General features: G+C 33.2%; 2 protein-coding genes across 3 annotated transcripts in view; both read right to left on the bottom strand.

Moving 5' to 3' along the window:
• Positions 1 to 14,330, bottom strand: part of LOC140452009 (lachesin-like) — a 461,558-nt gene extending 447,228 nt beyond the window's left edge. For both annotated transcript variants that reach the window (XM_072546020.1, XM_072546018.1), the window contains exon 1: positions 14,138 to 14,330. In XM_072546020.1, coding sequence (XP_072402121.1) covers positions 14,138 to 14,207 — 70 coding nt within the window. In that variant the 5' untranslated portion in view covers positions 14,208 to 14,330. The remainder of the gene's footprint in view (positions 1 to 14,137) is intronic.
• Positions 14,331 to 20,118: 5,788 nt separating this feature from the next.
• The window catches only part of LOC140452125 (para-nitrobenzyl esterase-like), a 43,836-nt gene continuing 37,883 nt past the window's right edge, over positions 20,119 to 26,071 (bottom strand). The window contains exon 11 of the mRNA XM_072546204.1: positions 20,119 to 20,370. Coding sequence (XP_072402305.1) covers positions 20,190 to 20,370 — 181 coding nt within the window. The 3' untranslated portion in view covers positions 20,119 to 20,189. The remainder of the gene's footprint in view (positions 20,371 to 26,071) is intronic.

Here is a 26,071-nt window from a genome sequence, read left to right as displayed (position 1 = left end):
AGCTGTTATATGAGAAAATATTAACCTTGAACTAGCTTAAGTTCGCCGACTTCAGATTTCATCATCCCATTCCCATAGAAACCGCTGAGCCCGCATTAGAACTTTGTACGAACCGTTGGCCAATATTCATGAGAACAGCAATTCAGCACTTCATACCAAACCTATAAATTACCATTCTCAGATGCCGGAATCACTCTTAGCTGCAACTTCGACCAGTCCAGTTAATGTAGTCATTTTAAATTAATTTAATTTTGTACTATTATTTAATATTTAATTTGTAACAAATAAAGTTCTTTTTTTAAAAAGTCAAATAAGTGATTAGTGATCTAACATATATATATTCTAAAATTTGGAAGAAAATTTGAAAAATGATTCAAAAAGTATCATTTGAATAGACTTAATTAAAACACCGGTTTTAAAGCAAATAAATTAGAAGACAACTCATTTAATATGATATTTTTAAAAAGCTGAAAATTTACTTCATTTAATTCGCCTTGCTGTAAGAGCCGCTGTAGTTCCTAAAACATAAAGAACTAGTAAATTATTAAAAGATGAATTATCAGGGGAGACATTTTTAATGCTCTTTATTATAATTAAGCAGCTAACGCGGAAATTTTTCTCTATAAAACTATAATATGATTATTAAGGTGAATCAGGGAAGCGGCCCTACTGAGACTTACTTTTACCATCACTCATTATCAATTTACAACTTTATTGAACCGTTAGTGGTGCTTGGAAAGTATTCACATGTATAGTTATCCCCGAAGATTTATTTTTCGCCGAAAAATTTACACAAATTACGGCTTTAGTTAGAAAAAATTATTATGCTATCACTAAAATGTTCGTTTTTAACCAAATAATGCATTCTGAAAATAATTCAGAATTCGCTTCCGCTAATAAACTTGTTATTTTTCTCCCTTAATATACAAAAAATAAAAAAGAAGAAACAATAAATAAGAATTATATTATATATATATATATATATATATATATATATATATATATATATATATATATATGTTCAGAAAGATTTCCGCGGTTAGTACAATTAAACCTAGAGCTAAGATTAATACTATTGAAGTAGGGAAGTGACTAGTAAGTGTAGTAGTGTCTGGGGGCTCGGGAGACTGAGACCTCGGAAGACCTGAAGAAGACATCAGAGAGGATGTCGAAAGCTCGGCCCAATGGATATCGACCTGGTTCAATCCGGAAGACTGGTGAGTTTAATAATAATTTTTATAATAGTATTAATCTTAGCTCTAGGTTTAATATATATATATATATATATATATATATATATATATATATATATATATATATATATATAGAAAAGAAATTTAATCTTTGCAGATAAGTTAAATATTAAACTCTTAAATATTTAGGAAATGTATGGTAGCTTTGAACTTAACACGCAAAGGTTTACCCAAGGTTAATCGAAAAACCCAATGTAACTATGTACATTTAAAAGGAGGTAATTCTTTGAATTGTCGGCAATAACTAAAAATCAAAAATTTAGTTAAGGTATAGGAATACTAGATAACAGTAAGTATAGTTAACAAGTGTAGTACATACATATGTATATATACATACGTACACACACATATGCACACCTACGTACACACAAATACATATACAGGGTGAGTCATGAGGAACTTTACATACTTCTACCATATGTAGAGTCCCTTAGGGAGCATATCATGTGGCCACTAAAAAATGTCAACTCCTCTTCTTTATTAATTAACAGGGTGATTTGTGTAATTGATCATTTATTTCATTTTACTGTACTTAGTGTTTATACGGCTCATTTGATTTTTTTAATTTTTGCATGATACAGTACACTACTATCAAGCATTCGACTGGAATTAGCTAAACTAAAAAATTCCAGGACTGGCTTTAGAAAAATTAATTTAGGGATTCGTATTAAATATTACACCCTGTATAAATTTTTTTTTAAAATGCAATAAGTGATTTTCAAACTACATAAATAGCCAATGAAAATGACATATGCGACAATGTTGTCGCACTTTTATTAAGTTTTTAGTGAACGATCAAGTCTTACCAAAAATAGAACAACCATAATGAAGTATCAAATTATAAGGTATTAATTTAAACAAATGTTATAAATTTCAAACATTTTAATTAAAATGAGTTCCTATAACATAATCTAATACGTAGAAAATTAACATCTTTACTGTCACTTTCTATTATCTCTACGATAGAATCAATTGTTTTTCAATTTTAAATTTTTACTCATAGATCGTATTGGGGCATTATTTTCGATAAATAATAAATTAAATTGATTAAAAAGTCAAACCTCTTGTATGTGTTAGTTTTTGTTGATTGTAAATAATTAAAATTTTATGTCAAATAATAATACATTGCATCAACTGTACTAAATAAAAATAAATCTAAAAAAGTTTAAAATGAAGGTTGGCGTTGACCGTTTGACGTTTCTTGATATTTTATACCCATTGTCATTATTGTCATTATCAATTGTTATTTATGTGTACAAGAATACATATTTCTTCTGTCATATCTACGTTAAGTACATTGTGTTAGTTTTGGTAGAGCTTTTGTTACTTTCGTTCAAAATGCCACATCAGTTTTCGACCGCAGAATATGCAGACATAATATTTGTTTATGGATTCTGTAATGGGAATGGTAGGGCTGCTAGTAGAGAATATCGCAGGAGATTTCCTAATCGTCGAACTCCCAATTTGGGTCAGTTTTTAATTATTTGCAAGAAAATGGCACTTTTCCTAGTGGAACAACAGAGCGACATGTAGATGAAGCGCAGGAAGATGACATTATGGACGCCGTTACTATGAACCCTACAATAAGCACTAGACAAGTAAGTCGAGAACTCAATGTTACTCAATCAAAAGTAAGTAGAGTCTTACAAAAAAATAATCTATACCCATATCACATTCAAATGGTTCAGCGACTACATGCTGGAGATGAGATCGATAGGTTGGAATTTTGTAGATGGATTAACAATAATCGACCAACGCTATACAGGACACTATTTACAGATGAAGCCCAATTTACCAGAGACGGGATAAATAATTCACGAAATTCACATGTGTGGGCAGAAGAAAATCCCCATGCTATTCGAGAACGTCGTTCTCAGTTAAGGTTTTCGGTTAACGTGTGGATTGGTGTCATAAATAACCAATTAGTAGGTCCCCACTTTTTTGATGGTCCTTTAACAGGGCAGGTCTATTTGAACTTTCTACAAAATATTTTGCCGAATTTGCTTGCCAACGCGAATGTTGCTATCCGAGGGATGTATTTTCAGCATGATGGGGCACCCCCACACTTTTTACTGGCAGTGAGACATCTCAATAATGTTTATGGCAACAGGTGGATAACACGTGCAGGTCCTATTTCGTGGCCTTCAAGATCCCCTGATTTCAATCCCGTTGATTACCATATTTGGGGACGATTGAAGCAACTAGTTTACGCAGTGAATATTAATAACCGACAACAATTAATTGATAGAATTATACATTGTTGTAATACTATTAGAAACGATCCCCAGAGTATCCGTAATTCAATACGTCAATTAACAATTCGGCAACAAAAATGTGTACAGGCTGCAGGGTTCCATTTCGAAAATCTATTTTGAATTATTTTTATTTTGTTACCATTATTGTATTTTTTCCAGTTCTAATTTATGGGTTTATCATAACTATGTACATATTTTTAGTTTTTTTTTAAATTGTTCTTCGTTATTGTTAGTAGTTACTGTTTTTTGTTGTGCAGTGACTCAGTTTATCATTTCAATTAAAATGTTTGAAATTTATAACATTTGTTTAAATTAATTACCTTATAATTTGATACATCATTATGGTTGTTCTATTTTTGGTAAGATTTTATCGTTCACTAAAAATTTAATAAAAGTGCGACAACATTGTCGCATATGTCGTTTTCATTGGCTATTTATGTAGTTTGAAAAACACTTATTGCATTTTAAAAAATATATATACAGGGTGTAATATTTAATACCGTTGATTGAATAACCCAAATTTGGATTATTCAATCAACGTTAATACGAATCCCTAAATTAATTTTCCAAAGCCAGTCCTGGAATTTTTTAGTTTAGCTAATACCAGTCGAATGCTTGATAGCAGTGTACTGTATCATGCAAAAATTTAAAAAATCAAATGAGCCGTATAAACACTACAGTAAAATGAAATAAATGGTCAATTACACAAATCACCCTGTTAATTAATAAAGAAGAGGAGTTGACATTTTTTAGTGGCCACATGATATGCTCCCTGAGGTACTCTACATATGGTAGAAGTATGTAAAGTTCCTCATGACTCACCCTGTATACAGACGAATGCTGAGAATTCCATGGGTACAAAGAGTTACTAATGTTGAGCTACTTCGTCGCATGTGTAAACAAAAAGAATTACTAAGAACAATCAAAGAGAGGAAAATGCAATACTTGGGTCATGTGTTGAGAGGCAAAAGACACGAATTACTTCAAGTTATACTGGAAGGAAAAGTACAGGGCAAAAGATCAGTAGGAAGACGCCAGAACTCGTGGCTGAAAGACCTGAGGAGATGGTTCCACCGCTTATCCGCAGAAATCTTTCGCGCAGCAGTTTCCAAAACAACAATTGCCATTTGGATCGCCAAGCTTCGAAAGGAGACGGCGCCATGAGAAGAAGAGCTTCCTTTTCTAATTTAAAATAGTTAAGTAATTTGAGTACTGGCTATTTTTCCGTATATCTTGACATTTTTAAAATATTTTAATGAAAAAATAAATAATCCAAAACACAAAATAACGCACAGCGCTGTGAAATAATGTCAAATACTGACCTGAACGACAACGATCTCTTCACTCTTTGAAAGTTCTAAAGGATGAAGTCTTACGTCAAATGTTCGTAATTTGCGTAATTAAATCGCACATTTTAAATATCAACGAATTAACTATCGCTACGATTTTTCGGTTACATCCAACTTAATGCGTTAGAAAGAAATCGAAAAACTGTGACCCACTGAAAGAAGGCTCTGAGAAGAACTTTACCAATATTTTTGTACGGCATTAGGTCCCAGGTCATTACTTTTGTATAACATAACTAATTTATAAATACCATAAAAACATGTTTGGCTAAAAATTATCCCCCTCCACACCTTGAGTGGTGTTTATCTTACCTGTGACTTACCTGTAACGATAAGAATGAGCTTGTAATCTAAAGGTTTCAATTCAATCTACGTTTGGTTTGAGGAATATATTTGTTGCCGAATCTATATTTAAGAAATTCCTTTGTAAAATGTATATTAATATCAAAACCCTATCGAGCTAGATCACAGAACGTTTTCAGAATAACTATTTCATCATCAGTGCTATCTGGATTTATATGTTTAAAGCCACTATATATGTAGGTAAAAACATTTTAAATGTAGTTAGATTTTAACTATCAAGCACATCTTTGATATTAAAAAACTATGACGTTTAAGTTATAAAAGAAATTGGTCACATGGTAACGTATGACTCCACTGGGGTTGCGAATCCTTGGATGAAGTATCTGTAAGGACTTTATGATAACAACTTTATTCAATTTTAGTCGTTTCCAGATTTCATTCCATTGGACTTCTAATACCGGGCTATTTATTATAAATGATCAATATCCATCCTATTTTTAAATAAAAAAAGATTGAGGTAAAACTTTATAAACCTTAATGTAAAACTGTAATCATCTTAAAGTATGTGTGAAATTTTCGTTTCATGGGTATTTAGTATATGTGATTGATTGATGTATTAACTCCGCAGCATATCACCATGACGTCTTTTATGCCGGTGTAGACATTACACATCGTTTAGATATTTAACATGACGAAAAAACTATTAGGGCGTAAACATTTTAACACACCCATGTTTCTTTCTGATTCACTCCACGTTGTTTATTAGATCCTTACTAACATAATGCCGATTAAATGAACATGCATTCACCTCCTTGCCGATTTGCAGTTAAAAGCTTATAATATGTGTGAATTTTGGTTTTTAATAATATTAAGGATCTTAAGTCAAACAAGAAAAGGGTCAAGGAGAGGAAATTGTAGGGAAATATACACACATAGGAAGTGGGGTTGGCAAAAATGAAAGAGCAGCAAAAGGAGCATTAAGATTAAGGAAAAAAATTGAGAAAACACGTACAAGATTACCAGTAAATAAATTAATGAATAATGAAAATTAGGATGAATATATTTGGACAACCAACAATAATTGTTGGAGTATATGCAATGAATTAGAATGCGAGCATAAGGGAAAAGGAAGATTTTTTCAACGCACTAAAAGATGTATTAGACCAGGCAAAGAAAAAAGAAGATCTAATTGGCGATTTTAACAGCCACATAGACAAAGAAGGTTGGAAAGGAAAGACAGTCAATGGCCAGTTTCTTTATTCACAAAAGAATTGTCAACAGAATTTTTTCAGTAAACCAAATCTCAATAAGGACAGTTTACTTAAACATCAAAATAAGCGCAAGATATATCCTAAAGAACATTCAAATAAACGACCAGACTACAGGGCATGCAGTCGAAGAAGTCCAAATATTCTACGATCAAATCAGAGAAAATCCTGGCCACTTCTTAATAATAGGTGGCGATTTCAAAGCCAAAATAGGCACTAAGGAAGACCCCTCTGAAATAATATTGGGAAATATTGAAAACGAAGGCAGAAATGATAGAGGCAAACAACTAGTAACTTTTCTTTTGAAAACAATTTCTATCATATGAGCAGCTTTTTTTAAAAAGAAAAACCACAGCAGATGGACATGGGAAAGCCTTAATGAAAACACAAGAAACGAAACCGACTATTTCTTAGCAAACAAAAATAATTATTTAAAGACGTAAATTTATTAAACGTGTTTAGTGCAAGCAGTGGTCATAGGTTATTAAGAGCGAAAATAACGATATCGCCCAAAAAAGAAAGAAATGATAACTAAGAAACATCCAAAGAAATGGACAAAACCAACTAATATTCACGAGTTGAAAAATATGTTGATATTGATAATTTCTTGAGACACAATAACAACAGAACTCAATATATTAAACAAACAAATAGTCAATACAATGAAACATGCTCAAGCTAAATATTTTCCAACAAACAAAAAGGATGAAAAACTAAGTCAACTTACGAAAACCCTTATAGACCAAAGCTACAAATGAAATGAGACAACAATATTAGCAAATAAGCTCTAAATAAAACAAATAAGACGATCACAATGTTAATAAGAAAAGATATAAGAAACTACAAAGTAAAAAAAACTAAACAAGCAATAGAGAAAATTAGGACATCAAAGTTTTCAGAAGGAGAGTGCAAAAGGGCAAAATAAAATATTAACAATAGTCGAAAAGTTCTATACACAGCTATATAGATCAAGAGAAAAAAATAACAATACGCAACCTCCAATTACAGTAAAAACTGGGATACTAAACCAAGGATTAGATTTAATGTCCGATATTACAAAATCAGTAATAAAAGAGGCCCTGAAAAAAATAAAAAAAATCAAACCACAGGCGTAGATGGAAAAGTGGCAGAAGCATTAAAAATTGGAGCAGAATTTTACTTGAAAGTTGTTTACGCGAATAGTATTCTTATCAACCAAGAGAACAGGCACGATTCCAAAAAAGTTATGGTACTGATGACCATCTACAAAGTATAAAAACCCTAATAGAGAAATTAGTGGAATACAATTAAAATCTAGTGCTAATATTTGTCAATTTTCATAAAGCCTTTGACACAGTTGAGCTAAGCAAGATACTACAGACGCTTAAAGAATGCATGCTAGACTATAGGTATACAAAATTTATACAATATATTCCTATAGGCAACAACTGTCAAACACTGTCAAATTACATACTAACAGTAATCGCATAAAAATGAAGGGGGGGTTAGACAAGGAGACCCAAAGTGTGTAATACTGTCTATAGGTTTAAACATAAACATCTCGAAAACAAAAATAATAAAAATTGGGTACCCAACCATAATATCATTATTGGTGGGCAAGAAGTATAACTCATAGATAAACATAAATATTCAGACCCATGAACTGAAGAGAAGTATAACTATAACCCATGGTACAATGAACACTTCCCACGCACTAAAATCGTCAGAATAATTGCCCTCTAGAATTATATCTCTACATACTTCGTTCGAGTCTTCGCAAACTCAAAACCAAAAAAGTTCGCAGAAGCACTGAAGTACCGTATTAAGCTAAACAGAAAGATTATACATTGTAAGATCCCTGGATCGAATAACGGCATCCCCCTGCGCTTAAAATACTGTTCTAGATGCTGCCAAAGCGAACAACACAACACAGAATACCAACAAAGATCCACTATCTGTCCAAACTGGGGACAAAATCACAAATCGTATGAATGGCAAATGCACCATCCTGTCCAAACTGCTGTGGCAAACACCCGACATATTCACACTAATTTCAAGCCAGAAAACGCGCTCACATAACATAGACAGTCACTACCCAAACAAATTCCGTCAAACAAACTCACCTCGGATATATATATATATATATATATATATATATATATATATATATATATATATATATATATATATATATATATATTCAGGGATTCTACAGTATATGCACTGCCTTCCCTCACTGAACCGTCTTCATAACTCTCCGTTGTCCCATTCTCCATCGTTTAGACCTCTCTTACTCATGGCGTCGTCTACTTCGTTTCTCGGGGATTTTCGGGGTCGTCCTCATTTCCTTCTTCCTATGGGGCTCCATTCGGTTATTCTCTTTATCCACCTGCTGTCGATAGTTCTTCTTACATATCCATACCACTTTAGTCTTTTTTGTTCTATTATGTTAGTATGTCTGTTTCTATTGATGTTCTTTGCTTTATTTCGTTATTACTTCTCCTATCCATTCTTGATACTCTGCAGCATCTTCGCAGGCATTCCATCTCTGTTGCTACTATCTTACTGCTGTTTTTCTTCTTTATGATCCAATTTTCAGCCCCATATGTCATAATACTTCGCACTAATGTTTTATAAATCTGTGTTTTTGTCTTCATATTTAGGTGTTTCATATTCCAACTTTCTTTGGCTTTTAGTTATAGAACTTTTTTTTTAGCCATTACTTCCTGACATGGTACGTAATTAGCGAAACTAGAGTTAGTTTTATATGTTTTTAAAGCATCTTTCCTGACAGAAACAACTTGTTCACATTCGAAATCCCACCACGGAGGAGGTGGTCGTTTAATAATTTTAAAGGGCTTATATGTCGGAATGGATTGAAAAGAGATTGCATTATTAATACTTTTTGAATATTGGGTCCAATTAGGTTTATTAACATTCCATTTGGAGTTTGGAAGAATGTATTCATTACGAAAATTAATAGAAGAAAGATTCATTTGAACTACATAATGATTCGATCCCATATGTCATCTAAGACTTCCCAAGTAATTTCTTTTGTGAAATCAGGAGAGCACAACGTAATACCAACACTAGATTGTGTCAGATCCGGACGGGTCAGACAGGTTGCTTTGCCATTATTAAGAACAAATAAATCAAGAGTATCAATGGCATTAATAAGTTGGTGCTCAATGCCATCATTTTTAAGTGAACCTCACAAGCTGTTATGAGAATTCATATCACCACCTATAATGGAAGGAAAATTAAATTGTTCCAATATTTTACACCAATCTGTGGAAGTCGATCGAATATCTGGAGGTCTATAAATTGAAACAAAATTAATATCAGAGTTATTATATTTTAAAGTGATTCCAGAAACAAGAATATCGTCATTACAATTATTTTGTGTAATACACATTTCTTCAAAACGATGAATTGATTTTATAAGTGTAGCCAGTCCCACGTAACCGTCATATCGGTCGCAACAATCGGTCGTAACAATCTTATAACCCTTAAAATTATATTGTTTATCGGGTTTAAACCATGTCTCACTCAACAAGGCAACATCAATATTATTTTCATTTAAAAAATGTGGTAAACTGTTTTTGTTGGCGACAGCAGATCTACAATTCCATTGCATGATTTTAAATCTATTTAAGACAGAGAAAAATATGTAACCTTTTTTATACCCTCCAATACAGAAGTAATTTCATGATTTATTATTTCATTATCTAAAAATTTCAAATCGTCCAATGTACGTATTTTTTTTTAAAAACTAATTACAAAGTTAGTCATAGCTCGAGCAATCTCTTGGTTCTCCTTTTCTCCACTCTGAGAAGCAGAACAGGGTGGATTAGCAGGTAGAGGTTGAGATGGTCCAAATCTGAAGTTAAATACGGGAGGTGGCTGAACAGAATTAGAAGATACAGCAGGAGAAGAATTGGCTTTCCTCTTTTTGATAGGAACTGAGTAATTGTTCGAGTTTTGGCGAAAAGTTGGATTAAAATTAGTACTCGTAGCTTCATTAGAAGTAGATTGCGCAGATGTTGGGGACATTTTATTTTGTGTAATATTAGGAAAATTTTTATTGTAGTTGGATAAAATTACAAAACTTATTTTGGCTAGTTTTTATTAACTTCCTTGGCCTCTATAAAAGAAATTTTATTTTTAATCATATTTTTAATTTTTTGTTGTTTTTGGTAAGAAGGACAATTTTTTGAAACCGAAACATGTTCATTACTTTGACAATGAATGCAACTAATGTCTGAATTTTCGCAAGAGTGATTTTCATCTTTATTCTCTCCACATCGAATACAGAGATTTTGAGAACTTCTACACTATTTTGAAATGTAACCGTATCTCAAACACCTATAAGACTGAGTAACCTTACCTACAAATTGTTCGACTACACAAAACACTCGATTTATAATAACATACTGAGGCAGAGCTACAATAACAGTTCGTTTTGCAACATACTTAATTATACCATTTTTTTTTAACTTTTCTATACATTCGTTTAATATTTAAGATACGTGAAGGAGATTCAATATTTTTCTGTAAGTATACAGTATTAAATTGAGTATCAATATCCCAAATTAAACCCTTGCTTTCTAATAAGTGACCCGGAATAAAGGCTTTTAAATTTTCTTCCTTTAGTTTACTATTATTTATAAGACTATTTGCATCATGTATAGAAGCTACTACTACCTTAATTTGGTTCCTACCAATTCCCCTTACTTGAAAGATATTAGAATTTCCTAGTTTTTTGTACAAAATATGACCTATTGTAATTGGATGTAGATCGGTGTTATCTATCCTTTCAATATACACAAAAATATTTTCAAAATTATACTTGAATTTACGTTAAATCCTCTATTTTTTAACGGTACCACGTTTTCTTCAGGCTCCATTACTTCAGATGACCTAACAATATTGTTATAGTTTATTTTTATGAACGAGAGAGTAATTAGCATAATTTTAACTGGTACCTCCGACCACTCCATGGGCGTGCTCAAGATTAATTGAAAAATTACTTTGAATAATTGTAAAAAATAAATGAATTATTTCAGTGTTATAAAGTTTTATGTGTATGTAAACAAAAGTGACCTCTTTTATCACACACTATATTAGAACTGACTGGCCTACATTAAAAAGGGTTTTAAAAAATTCACATTTTTTTTAATTTTTAAAAATTACAAAAGAGAAAAAGAGTTTTTAAAACCGTCTAAGGTATGTTAAATAGATGAATAAAATTATTAATATAAAACTTACAGCTACTTGTTACAAATCCAAATCAGATTCAGAAGATGAACTTTCAGAACCAATATTTATAATAACTGGCTTGATCATTTTATCAGTAATATTGTCCAGCTTCCACATTTTTTCCTCTTCTTTAATAGTGTGATTTACTGCCTTTTCCCAGTTTTCAGGTTTTACATTATTTACGGCCTCCAAAAACAACTGTTTAACATCATGAATTTTAAAAGTGGTATTTTTTCTTGAAACTTCACTCTTTATCTGTGCCCATACCAGTTCAATCGGGTTTAATTCACAATGATATGGTGGGGATCTAAGTACCGTCATTCCACGATTTTTGGCAATTTCATCAATTTCGTATTTTTTAAATTTTTCTTTATGAAGGGCACACAACGAATAAAGTTCCTTTCTTATAGATCCGGGATGGTACGTAATATTTTTTGAACTCAGCCAATTCTGCAAGTCTTTTTTTAACCACTTGGTTGTGGGCAGTCCTTCTATAAGTCTGGAGTGATAACTTGCATTATCCATTACTATTACACAGTTCTTAGGAAGAAGATCTATCATTTGTTCGAACCATTCTTGAAAGACATCAGCGTTCATGTCTTCATGGTAGTCACCGGTACGAGTTGATTCAAAAGTTAATAAACCACCTTCAACAAAACCGTCTGAACTGCCAATGTGTACTATTATCAGCCTGCGTCCCTTTCCTGATGGTGGGTTTAAACCAGTAGATAAGTTATTTACAAAAGCGTGCCTTTGACTTGTAACAGTTTCATCCTGCCAAAATTTATTTGGTGTATGACCCTCGTTGATCCATGTTTCATCAAGATAAAATATTTTTCTTTTTTGGTTTCTTATTTCCTTTATGGTTCTTAGAAAATGTCTTCTCCATATGACAATATCGCTTCTTTATAATAAAATAGACTTTCTGGGATTCTTTTTCCAGCGGAAGCCTATTTCTTTTAAAAGTTTCCATAACGTACTTCGACTCATTTCTGGGTAATCCTTATCATCTCGAACTGAGACAAGAACTTTATCCAATGTTGGAAATTCTTGTCTAAAGAAGAATTCATACACTTTCCGTCGAAGTCCTTTTTTAAAATGATATTCTATTTGAAATTTTGGTTTCCCTGGAGCATTACGTGGCATTTGAAAACTACCACATTTCTCTTCTTTAATAACTCTGTAAATCGTAGATTTCCCAACACCAAGTGTACTGCTATCTAACTCAACGGTCTCATCAACACTTTCACATAAACGTTTGTCTGTAAATGATTTAAAACAATTAAATATTAATATTTTTTCATTAACTGTTAGAGGACCAATTTTTCGGCGTTTACACGGCACTTCCAAATTTTCCATAACACTAGTATACACAATAAACTGCACCTTGCAACTGAAGTACCTACTTTTAGTGAACTGTTAAGAATTTTGAATACGCCACTTGGACCTTCCTATATACAAAATGGAAAAACCCACTATCACATTTTCTGTGGAATAAGTTTAGAAGGTAATTATCTAGTCAATTACTGTCGTAGATTCCTGGAATTAAAGAATTAAATGTTTGATTGTTGAAACCCTTACTTCGTGGAATGCACTCATTTCAGATAAAATAAAACGTTTTATTTTATCTAAAGAATTAAACTTTATTTTGCAAATAGGTAGGTACTTATTAAACTTTTATTGGTTATATATAACCAATAAAATAAACATCTTACATTTCTTGCAAATTCATTAGTACCTGTTAACCTCCATCACTCCGACACTGGCAACCTTATTTAGGGATTAGTAACCCTCACAACTATTGTATTCTATTCTGCTCCAACCTTTATACCTGGTGGTCATAGTCAATTTAAAATTGTTTTCCTATATACTTCTGTAAACTTGTTGACAAATATCTGTTTTTCATTGAGTCACCCGTATCAACAGTTTAGGGATTTGCATACATAATTTATTGTTTTATTACTCTCTCATACATAAAAATACACTATAGAGGCACTTAAAAGTGTCCTCGACTCAATGCCAGTCCCCATAGGGGAAAGTAACAAATTTTTAAGCACTATGCGAGTATGTTTTTATTAAACACTACAATTAAAAAAAACTAGCCGAATAAAATTAATTTTAAATTACGCGGTATTGCTTTAAATCCAATGAAATAAACTTTAAAATGTGGAGAGTATTTAAAAATGCGTATCCACACTTGGACACAAAATAAATGAATAAAATGTTAATAAATTTTTTGTAAAAAAATAACACAATAAGTATATTAACATATTTTTATTAATACCTACTATCAATTTCACACACGAGTTAAGCAAAATTCATTTATAAACTTCCAAAAAGTTTTAAAAAATGTTGAAATAGCATAAAAGGCATAATGTTGTCATTTTTAAATATAACTTGACACTTTGACTAACAAAAATTCTGGTCTCCTACGCCAGAAGAAAATTTGTAGCAAACCGAAAAAGTTAACTTACCAGCCAAAGAACTAGTACTAGCTGACTGTATGGAATAACACAGAATAGATAAAATCACCAGCATAAACATTCCAGTCCCACTAACATTTTATTCCCAGAAACATAAAATCAAAACAACCACACTTCCAAAACTTTATATGTATTCAAAGACCTCGTGGCTTTGAGACCGAGAAAGGGAACGGTACAAGTGCCCTTTGTGATAGCCCGGTTTATACTGACGGTTTGATATCAGAATCCGGAAAATCTGCACCTTTGATCGTGCGCACTTATTGATGCTATAACCAATGATAAAATACAACTAAATAGTATAAACCAATAGGAAAATCAAAAGAACGTTCATGGGAGGGCCTCAGACAGGTAAGATATGTAATTAATAAAGAAAATAAAAAATAAGAGTGATAATTTTTTTTGTATAAACTATCCATAACTTAACTAAAAATATTGTGGCCCTGTCAATAAGAATTGTGCCTGTTTCGTATTATTTTTATATAAACGTTTATATTTACTAACTACGTTTTCTCATTAAAGCAGCAACATGATTGCTGCATGACACATTTATCTCTGTAAAATTTTCTAATATCTAACAGATACCGTAACGGGTTTTTAAAAGATATTTTAAAAATTTGCATATGAAGACTACATGGAAGAAAGGCGAAATGTCACAAAGAGGTTAATTCGAGAAAATTGAATTTTTAACTTTCAAACCCTAGTTATCATCATACAATTAAATAAAACGCAAAACTTAGAAACATTGCTTTTTGGGAAAGTATTTAGTTATTTATTTTCATATTTTTATATTTTTTTTACTTACTTTTACTATACTATAATATGCTCTGATTTAATGGTATATTCTAACTTATTTGCTTTAAAATATATTGTTTCCGGTTATTTCATAAAATCTCGTAAAATTGTTAAACTGGCTATCTCATTTATTATGTTTTAAGTACGGAGAATTTGACTTCTTTTGTTATTTTTGTGTCGATAATACACACAACACGTGTAGAGTATCGTGTTACACTGTGACCATTGAATTGGATTGTCGCTATTTAGAAGCGTCCTACAATAGGGTTGATTTATGAGATGCACTTGTCCATAAACCACCCAAGGGTTAGAGGGTTCTTTCTGACCGTCTCAACTCTCAACACTTCGACTTCATTACCGAAACAGCGAACACCACACGGGACGTCCTTCCTTCCTTCTGTGCCTCGGATGGCGTCGTGACGCACCGCGACCAATTCTTCTGCCTGATATGAATACATCAATATTTCAAACGGTAAGTCTATATTCTTTGTACAGACAACAGTATGAGTTAAGACCAGTTAATTCTCGTAATTTATTCACAAGTTATAGTTGCTATTTTTCGCTAATTTATTTACAGTCAAAATATTGCATTTTTCTTCAATATTATTTCTAATTTCATTTAACCAGCGACCTCAAAGTTTTATACAAAACGACTATAAACACGGGAAAAAAGCGAAATGCATGACAACAATATTTTTTTCTGTTCTTCATTTGTCTAGCTTTTATTATTTTCTCCTCATTTTGTTTACGTTTTTGTTGTTTTTGTTGTAAGGTAAGCCTCTATAGAACGACCAAGCGCTTTCAGATGTGCAAAACTGACTCAAGTGGACCAGATCGTTGAATTTTTCCTTAGAAATTTTCCTTAGCTCTAAAAAACATCTATATGAAAAAAGAGAAAAGGAAGGGAATTTTTAAAACAAACTCACCTGTATATAATTTTGGTGGCAAAATAAACTGGATCTCAGGTAGTTGCACCTCTTCGGAATTTGTAAATGGTTTGCGTATAATTGACGTCTCCCATTGTCGATTATAGGAATCTCTCTCAGTTTCTTATAAGTGATTGATCGACCTCTACGACATCGAACGGATTTGATTTTACTCGACATGATCTAATTTCCGTACCAATCCTCAGGAAGTTCAGCCATAATTTTTTGGTTTATCACCCCCATATCTCGATCGCACTCCATGTAAGAATGACCTCCTATTGGGAAAGTTACTTTGATTGAGTTCAACCTTTTTGCAGTATTAACTACGTAGTGAAGATAATGGAAACGGATAACGCAAAAGAATGCCAAGACCACCGGATAATAAGTTTAATGAGTCATACGCTCAAAATATTTTTAAAAATTATAAACCGGAGAATACACAACAAACTTGAGCAGCACATAAGTGACACACAATTTGGATTTAGAAATGCACTGGGAACGAGGGAAGCCCTATTCGCTGTGAATGTACTTGTGCAAAGGTGCATGGATGTTAATAAGCCAGTATATATGTGTTTCTTGGATTACAACAAAGCCTTCGATAAGGTCAGACATAACCATCTTATCGAATTACTTGAAAAGAAAAACTTAGATATGAGAGACATCTGGATCATTAGCGCTATCTATTATAATCAGATCGCTGTGGTAAAAGAGAACAACATCTTTTCAAATGAAATACAGATTGAGAGGGGCGTCAGGCAGGGCTGTGTCCTGTCTCCTGTCTCCTACTTTGTTCAATTTGTATTCAGAGGAAATAATCCAGGAAGCACTAGAAGAATTAACTATGGGAATAAATGTAAATGGCCGACCAATCAATAATATACGGTTTGCCGACGACACTATTTTATTAGCGGAATGTCTTGAGGATTTACAACAAATGGTTGACAGAGTGGTAGAAGTCAGTGAAGTTAAAAAATATAAATATCTGGGTACAATAATTAACGAAAATAATGAGTACACAGAAGAGATTAAGGCAAGAATAGGACAGGCAAGAAATTCTTTCAACAAACTGAAAAAAGTACTATGCAGCATGGACATTTCAATTTCTTTAAAGATAAGACTTCTGAGATGCTACGTGTTCTCCGTATTATTTTATGGGTTGGAGGCTTGGACATTAAAGAAAGATGTTTCGGAAAGATTAGAAGCCTTCGAGTTATGCGCTTACAGAATGATATTAAGAATAAGTTGGGTGGATAGAGTCATGAATGTCGAGGTGTTGAGAAGAATGGGAAAAGATAAAGAGGTTTTAAATACAATTAAAGTCAGAAAACTGCAATATCTGGGACATGTCATGAGGGGCGAGCGTTATAACTTGCTGCAATTATTAATACAAGGAAGAATACAGGGTAGAAGGAGCCGCGGAAGAAGACGCATCTCCTGGTTAAACAATTTGAGAGCTTGGTTTAACTGCACTTCTGCTGACCTCTTTATATTATTTTGTAGTGTTTTTTTCGCGACCAGTATCATCTATTTCACTATCCGTCATTTTCGAGCACAATAACACGCACTTTATTTAATGAAGGCTAACGAAACCAGAGTGTATACCCCCCTAGTAAGGTAACTCCCATAGAAAGTTTTGGGAGAGAGTTTCTAGCGCTAAAAACATACGGGGCAAAACTAATTTCATTTGGCGGCAAATTCAAAACGTAGGTTGTGAATTTTAGGCGGCAAATTCAAAAAATATGCTCTGACTTTTAGGCGCCAAAACTCAAAAAGTATGCTTTTAATGGAAAGTAAATATAGTCATAAAATAAGAAATAAAAACTTATTCTATGCCAAAAAATATATTCTCTCTGCCTAAAAATATAGTATACACTTACACATTTTTATATATAAATGTATAACAGTATATCTGATACAGAGAGAGTATATATTATGGTACAGGAAAGTTTTTATTGAAGTTTTATGATTAGATCTGTTTTCCATTACATTCACAAACCAAAGTTCCAAAAACAACAAAATAAAACACAAGTATCCTGACACTTGTTTATTTGTATAATTGTCTTTGGTAAAGTATTGGCAACAAATATCCTCCTTATCCTCATTCCTTAAGCCCTTGTTAAGGTGTGGGTGGAGACACTCTAAATATTGTTAGCTTGCTGTCTCCATTGGCTGCAATTCTGTACCGTATGGACAACTTCATGAAAGGATTTTTCCACCAATCTTCATTTAATCTTCCCATCGTGTTGCTTTGTTGGAAGTTCCATACCTTCTAAAATACTATGCCTTAAAGGACCATCTGTAGATAATAAAGTGTAAACTCTAGCATTTCTGTGATCTTGCTCTTCAGTATCATCACAAATTAGCATGTAACTCGATATAACTATTGCTCAGAAGTAGAAGATCCATGAAAATCTAAAATAATGAAGTATTATTAAAATTAAGAATGTATGACTTTTTTATAAAATAAGGAAAATTCTAGGAATGCAATTATAAGAGTTAAGAGTTTTTTTATAAAATAAGGCAACTTTTAGGAATGCAATGATCAGAGTTAAGAGTTTTAATGATTTTAAAATATATATAGTATATAAATATAAGATTAATGTTGATTAAGATTTAAAGGTAATTTAACTACAAAAACAAAATGTACAAAATAGTATCGAGTTTGTATTTACTAACAAAAGTTTGGTATAATTAGGTGCTGTTCTTACCTGGTGCTTGTAAAAATAAACTCTTAATCCTCAGAATGTTTAATAGCCATTTGTTCATCTTTAACTTTCACCCATCAACAAAAAATATTCTTTTTATTGGGAATACTATACCATTTTGGTAATGTACCTTCTTTTCTTTTAGCAGTGTTTATTAGATATATACAAATTGATGTATACTGTTTTTATCGCCTATTTCTAAAATTTGGGATACGATGTTTTTATAACGCCATTTGCAACTTGCAAAAGGGTGGATTACAATGTTGCCACTAACACATTTTTTTTTGTGGATACTCATAATTCTTTAGAAATAAGTTATTGTAAATTTAAGTGGTGACTTTAGTAGAATTTGCTACATTATTTTTTGAAAAACATTGTATAGTATAATCATTATTTGGGTAAATATGCAAAACTAGTGAAACCATGGCAACAGCACTTACATCAAAGTCATAAGTCTCTTGCTATGTCATACCCCTCACCTAACGTGACTAGTAGCGCCGCCGCCATTAAGAAAGGCTGGGCCCATGCAAATCACTCTCCCCACCCGTCCTATTCCACTGACACTACTATTTGTGGTATATACTCTCTCGAAAACTAAACGTTTTTAGTAAACAAAATGCGGCGTGTACTCCCCCGACGTCCCGACAAGCATTGACATTCCACCTTTCTCGGATTTACCTTTTTTCCCTGTACGAAGAATTTTATAACGTGGTTTAAGCTGTGAGGATTCGTCTTTTTCCCATGTTTGAATGACTCACATAAAACTACTACTAAAGGCCCATGTCATCAGCCCATCTCATTTGTGGTCTTCCTCTGCTTCTTTTTCTTAACCATGTTCTCCATTGTTGTATTCCGTGGTTCCATCTTTTATCCTTTAGTTGGGTATTGTGTCCTGCGAAGCTCCATTTTAATTTGGCAGCATGTTCTCCTGCGTCTTTTACTTTGGTTTTACTTCTAATCCCTGTGTTTGTTTTTTTTTTGTCTGTAAGTCTCACCCCGAGCATTGATCTTTCCATCGTTATTAAGTTATCTACAACATTATTAGAAGGAACACATGTATTCATTGATAGATATTTCACTACCTTACTTTTATTTGAGTACATGTTGATCAAAAATATTTTTTTAACTGGTACAATAATGAGATCCAGAATACCCAAAGCAGTTCATGTAACATCGGATAAGGTGATGAGTCGATTAGGTCATGGTTCTTCTAAGCAAGATGTAAGATCTGATGAAAAAATTAACATAATAAAATGGTATGATATGAAATCAGTTATGCTAGTGTCAACTATTTTTTTATTGCAGATTATCTCACCTCCATACCCGAGCTGTATGTCACTAATTTACCTTAGAATAGACTCACCCAATATTAGTTGCTACAGAAATTAAGCCAGCAATTCTGGAATATATGGTCAAAATAATACCTATTGACGCTTTAGTAGAGATCAAAATGACGTGAAATGACCACGTAACTGATAGACTATGATGATCATCAACAGGGATTGGAGTATTTATGGGTACCCTTTCCTCGAGTAGAAGTTAAAGGAAATAAGTAAAAGTCTTTTTTTATTCGTACTTACGTTTACATTTATTTTGTTTAAAATAAAATTATTCTACTGTTTAATATGAAACATACGGAGGTTTTATAAAGGAGTCCAAGAGAGATTTCAAATTATAATAATTTCGGGGATTTTCCTTCACTGTGAATTGAGAATTTATATCTAAATATTTAACAGCATTCGGTTGTACTTCTGGCCAAATCACGTTTTGAAGTTCTTCGTCCAAAACAGGGGTGGGGTTTCTGAAAAAACAAAGTTTCTTATTATAAACAATGTAACATGGCAAGTACTCCTTTAAAGATTAAATTACTTTGAAGGTACGCATGTAACTATTGCTGTTTAAATTCTTTTTCTTTGGCCTTTAAAAAAGATCCAGGTGACTGATTTCTTATAGACTACAAGCCCATGGGATATTTTTAAGAGATCATTTGACCCAGCATGAATCACATATAAATCAATAGTCAATATGTATAAATAACTTTAGAAACTCTGCCGTCAATTTTTATTGGTACAGGTGACTACATAGGTAAGGTAAACTGACCACTCAAGGAGGGGGGGGGGGGGGGGAATTGTATGTACGGAATGTACGGAATTTATAACTCAAGTAGGTAATACAAAAATAATGACCTAATAAATTCTAAATGTTACCTAATAAATAAATCATCAAAAAACATTAGTTTATTTTTCTTTTATATTTGTATGGGGTCATCAAGAAACTCGCAATCATAAATGGGGTCGTGAATGACAAAAGTTTAAGAAGCCCTGGTGTAGAGGATCAGACTCCACGCTCCGACCTCCTACCAGGAGGATATATATATATATATATATATATATATATATATATATGCTAAATCATATTGTCGTTACTAGAAATCGTAGTATAATTTATGAAAATCTTTTTCTTGTGTTTTTAAAATTTAAATGTAGAAACTACACGAAAATGAACGTTTAGATTTCGTTTAAATGTACACGTGAGTTTTAGAAAACGGCAAAGAAAAAGAAAACTAAGTGTCTGTGTCACAAAAGTGGTTTCGCCTCCTGAATTCGTATCGTAATAATTTTTCATCGATAATATAATATCTTCCTTTTCCACTTTCAAATATTTTGTACCAATTTATTGCATATGCCTCCTTGCGACTCTTTATCAAATATCTCGTTGGAAATAAATCACAAATTATAATTTAATTCTTTATTTGAAATTTTGGTTTCCATTCTTATTTCCATTTAAAATTAAATATTTTCGAAATTTATTTAAAATACACTCATCGACACAAAAAACGGAGCACTTGCATTTTTAAAATAAAAACTTAAAATTTTAATTCTCTTTAAACTTTTATTATTATAATAACGTAAACAAAAACGAAACAAAATGTTTTAAGTAATTTCTAATAAAACTTAAGTGCTTATCCGAAAAAAAAATGCATAAAAAATCAGAAATAAAGAATACACTATTCTTATCACTTTTAAAAGTGCAAAGGTAGCTGTGGGTATTATATTGTTATTCTTTTGTTCTTGTTGATGTGAGTAAACTGACAAGTCAAATCAAGTCTCAAAGACAATTTGAAGTTGAATTACGTTGATTTAATCTCAAGAATTATGGTTGTGAATCCCGAAACAGCGGCTGCTATTGTTGCGTTGATTTAAGACGGAATAAGTGAGCGATATGTTGCTCAAACGTATCAAATATCCAATAGTACTGTGCACAGTATGTTTACACGTTTCTTGGCAACCGGAGCTTATACTAGACCACCTGGAACAGGTCTCGAACGAAGAACTAGTGCTCGTGGGATCCCAAAATATGGGAAGACGAAGAATATCGTGCCTTAAGAACTTGAGAGATTGGTTTGAATGTAGTAGTGAAGAATGTAATAGCGGCAGTCAATATAGATACAATATGGATCTTGAAGAAGGAGAAGATATATTACTTATACAGAAAAAGAATATAAGAGAAGATTGCTGAGAATGAAATATTAGACATCGATGACATTGAGGAAAGCTGGAAAAACTCAGAAAAACATAGTTAACGCAGCAAAAGAAGTAATTTGAGAAAGGAAAGGAACGAGCTCTACCATATCAAAAAAGAAAACCACATCGTTTACAGAGAAAATGAAGAAAAAATGTAAAGAAAAAAGCCTTATCACAATATAGAACACAACAAACACAAAAGATTTACAACTTATATAAACAAATCCGAAATGAAACAAATACTTTGGTCAGAAAAGTAAAAAAAGCAAACACTCGGAGAGTTTCTCAAAACAGATTACATTCAACATTCAAGACACGACTTCTAAGAATAATAAGAAGAAATATGGAGAAAGATCAGAAGACAAAGAAAAAATATCAACGAACTAATAAAAACGTGACAAAATCAAAAGGAAACATAGGCAGAATACTCTTCTTCTTCTTCCTTTGCCCTATCCGTTTCGGACGTTGGCTATTAACAAGGCTATTTTGACTTTGTTTACGGCACCTCTGAACAGTTCGGTCGATGTTAGTCCGAACCATTGTCGCAGGTTATGCATCCCAGAGTGTCGTCTTCTTCCCGGTCCCCTCCTACTGTCGATTCTTCCTTGGACTATTAACTGTAGCAGCCGGTACTTAGTATGCCTCATGACATGTCCGAAGTACTCAAGCTTCCGTTTCTTTACAGTGAAGATTATTTCTTTGCTTTTGCCTATTCTCTGCATTACTTCCACGTTAGTGACGTGGTCTGTCCAGGATATCCGAAGAATACGGCGATATATCCACAGCTCAAAGGATTGTAGTTTCTTCAGGGTGGCTTCTGTTGTGGTCCATGCCTCTGCTCCATAGAACAAGATCGGGAAGACATAACACTTGACCAGTCTTAATTTTAGTTCCATTGAGATTTTGCTTGTGAACCACTTTTTCATATTGTTGAACGCGTTTCGCGCTTTTTCTATTCGTGATCTTATTTCTGTTGACTGGTCCCATTTTGTGTTGACTGTGGTTCCAAGGTATGTGTATGTCTCCACTTGTTCTATTTTTCGGTTGTTTAATGTCAATTGCATCGGAGGTTGTTGTGTTCTGCTGATGAGCATGCATTTAGTTTTGAGTTTAGTTTAGTTGTATTGAGTTCTAAACCATATTCTTGACTTGCTGTGTGTATGCTTTGCATGAGTCTTTGAAGCTCGTTGCAGTCATTTGCGATAATAACTGTGTGGTCAGCATATCTAATATTATTGATTACCTCTCCCTTTACTTTGATACCCTCCGAAACTTCTCCCAGTGCTTCTCTGAAGATTTGTTCAGAGTATATATTGAACAGGAGCGGCGAGAGGAGGCATCCCTGTCGTACACCCCTTTTAATATCTATCTTCCCACTGTGTAAGTTGCCCATCTTTATCTCAGCACTTTGGTTCCAATAGAGACTGGTTATTATGCGCAGATCCTTGCCATCAATATGCATCTTCCTGAGCATTTCCATAAGTTTATCATGTTTGACCTTGTCAAACGCCTTGGAGAAGTCGATGAAGCACAAGTGGACGTCCTTGTGCATGTCTCTGCATCTTTGAATTAAAACTTGCAGACTGAAGATCGCCTCTCTTGTGCCCAATGCGCTTCGGAATCCGAACTGTGACTCCGATATATTTGCTTCGCATTTGTTATATATTCTATTGTGTATGATTTTGGTGAAAACTTTGGTAATGTGATTTATCAAGCTTATTAAGCGGTGTTGATCACAGTGTTTTGCACTTGGTGTTTTAGGTATGGCTACAAAGGTCGATAGAAGCCATTCCTCCGGAATCTCCCCTTTGTCGTAAAAGGTGTTAAAAAGGCCTGTCAGAAAATCGAGGAAGTGGTCATCCGTTTCGCATAGGAGTTTTATGATCTCGCCCTGTATGTTGTCGGGACCTGGTGTTTTGTCGTTTTTTAGCGATGAAATGGCTTTTTCCACTTCAGACCTTAGTATTTCGGGTCCAGTCATATCGTCATCCTGGTCCATTGTCGCTCTGCGTTTATCGTTAAAAAGTCGTTCTACGTAATCTTTCCATGTGTCAATGAGCTTCAAGTCGTCTGATATAAGGTTACCGTCTGCGTCTATTAGTGTCGGGTGGGGATTATTGGTTTTCTTTTTAGTTGTTAATTCTTTGATCTTTTTGTGCATGTTGTGGTAGTCATATCTTCTGTCGCACTCTTCGATTTCATCGCATTTCTCCTTCAGCCAGCGTTCCTTCACTTCCTTTATCTTTGTTTTTATATTGTGACTTGTTTCTTGATACTTCACTTGATTTTTGCATTTGTGTTGTCTTCTTTCTTCCATCATATCAAGGATTTCATCCGTCATCCATTCTTTCTTCTTTACGCGCTCCTGTAACAGAAGTGTCTTGTTTGTCATTTCAACAGCTCTTTTTATTACTTCCCATTTAGCAACTGCGTCTTGTGCGGGTTCACTCAAGTTTCCAATGTTTCTTCTTAAGGATTCCTGTACTTGTTGTTTAATGTTGGGATCCTTTAATTTCCTAATGTTTATCTTGGTTTTGTTAGGCTTCCCTTCTATACGTTTTAGTTTGATTCCCAGTTTACCCACCACTGGGTTGTGATCCGATTGAGCGTCAGCCCCGGGATAGGTTTTCACTGATGTGATTGAGTTTCTGGATCTTTCTGGTATGGCAATGAAGTCGATCTGGTTTCTTACATTTGTTTCTTTCGAGTCTGCTGGCGACTTCCAGGTGTAAAGTCTGCGAGGGGGCAGTTTTAAAAAAGTATTAGTTATCAATAGTTTTTGTTCCTGACAGAAGCGTATGAGACGTTCCCCTCTCTCGTTTCTAGTTCCTAATCCGTGACCGCCCACAACGTTTGACACCTTACCTCTGCCGACCTTTGCATTGAAGTCGCCCATTATTAATGTCACTTAACTTTTTTTGGTCATTCTTATCAGGGTCTCCAGTTGTTGGTAAAATTCTTCCACAATCTCGTCATCTTTGTCTGCTGTCTGCAGAATACTCTCGATCCCTATTTGCTAAACGTGACTATAATGAACCTCCAACACAACGTAAAGGATGTATTGAGAAAATTCAAAAACAAAAAATCATCAAGAGAGAACAGAATACCGAACGAACTCCTTAAGTATGGAGGACCAGATCTTACCAAACAACTATAAAAGCTAATCCAAAAAATAATAGAAGAAAACTGAATACTACAAGGATAGAGATGAAGCATCCTAATACCTTTTGTCAATAAGAGGGATAAATCAGACCGGGAAAACTACAACGATTAACCTATTATACATAACAAAAAAATTAAGAACCATACTGATAACAAATAAACTAAATAAAATTATAGCACTGTAGCCGTTTCAAAAGTTTCAAAAAAATTATGATTATAATAAAATAATGTTGCTCACACCATCTATCTGCCGGGCGCGGAAGCATCTAACCTATTCCAAAAATCAAACTTTAGTACTAATGGTTCCGACCTTGGTCGCCTCAGAACTCTTCGCCATTCATCTACCTTTCTCTCTTTATACGTCCAATAAACAGGACAAACATTTTGTTTGAGTGGTCTCTTGACGAGGTAAGCCGAAAAATTCCTTTTCTCTTATATATTTTCAAATAAATATTTATTTTAGACCCTTACCGAGGGTCCTAATAGTTGCTAGAACTAAGTTTATTGACCTGAGGTTATCTAAATAGCTATGGATTTATGGTATGTGTTCTGAAACCAACAATTCGAAGAATATCCCGTTTGCTTAGCCGTAAAATCCTATATATTTTATGGCGGATATTATGTTTCAGCGTTTCAGCTATTCAGCGTTTCTGCCAGCCTGAGTACCTAGAGGGTAAGTTTAGTTCATAAAGATTATTTATGAACTAAATAACAGAGAAGTGATTTATTATTGATGTTTTAATTACAATAAATATCTACATTCTTTCGAATATACAAATATATATTTTTTTATGTGAACGAATTTCGAAATTTGGG

This window comes from Diabrotica undecimpunctata, chromosome 10 (genome assembly GCF_040954645.1).
Source record: "Diabrotica undecimpunctata isolate CICGRU chromosome 10, icDiaUnde3, whole genome shotgun sequence".
Lineage (NCBI taxonomy): Eukaryota > Metazoa > Arthropoda > Insecta > Coleoptera > Chrysomelidae > Diabrotica > Diabrotica undecimpunctata.
Note: the sequence above shows the minus strand (reverse complement) of the source record. Positions and strands in the feature narration are given on the sequence as shown.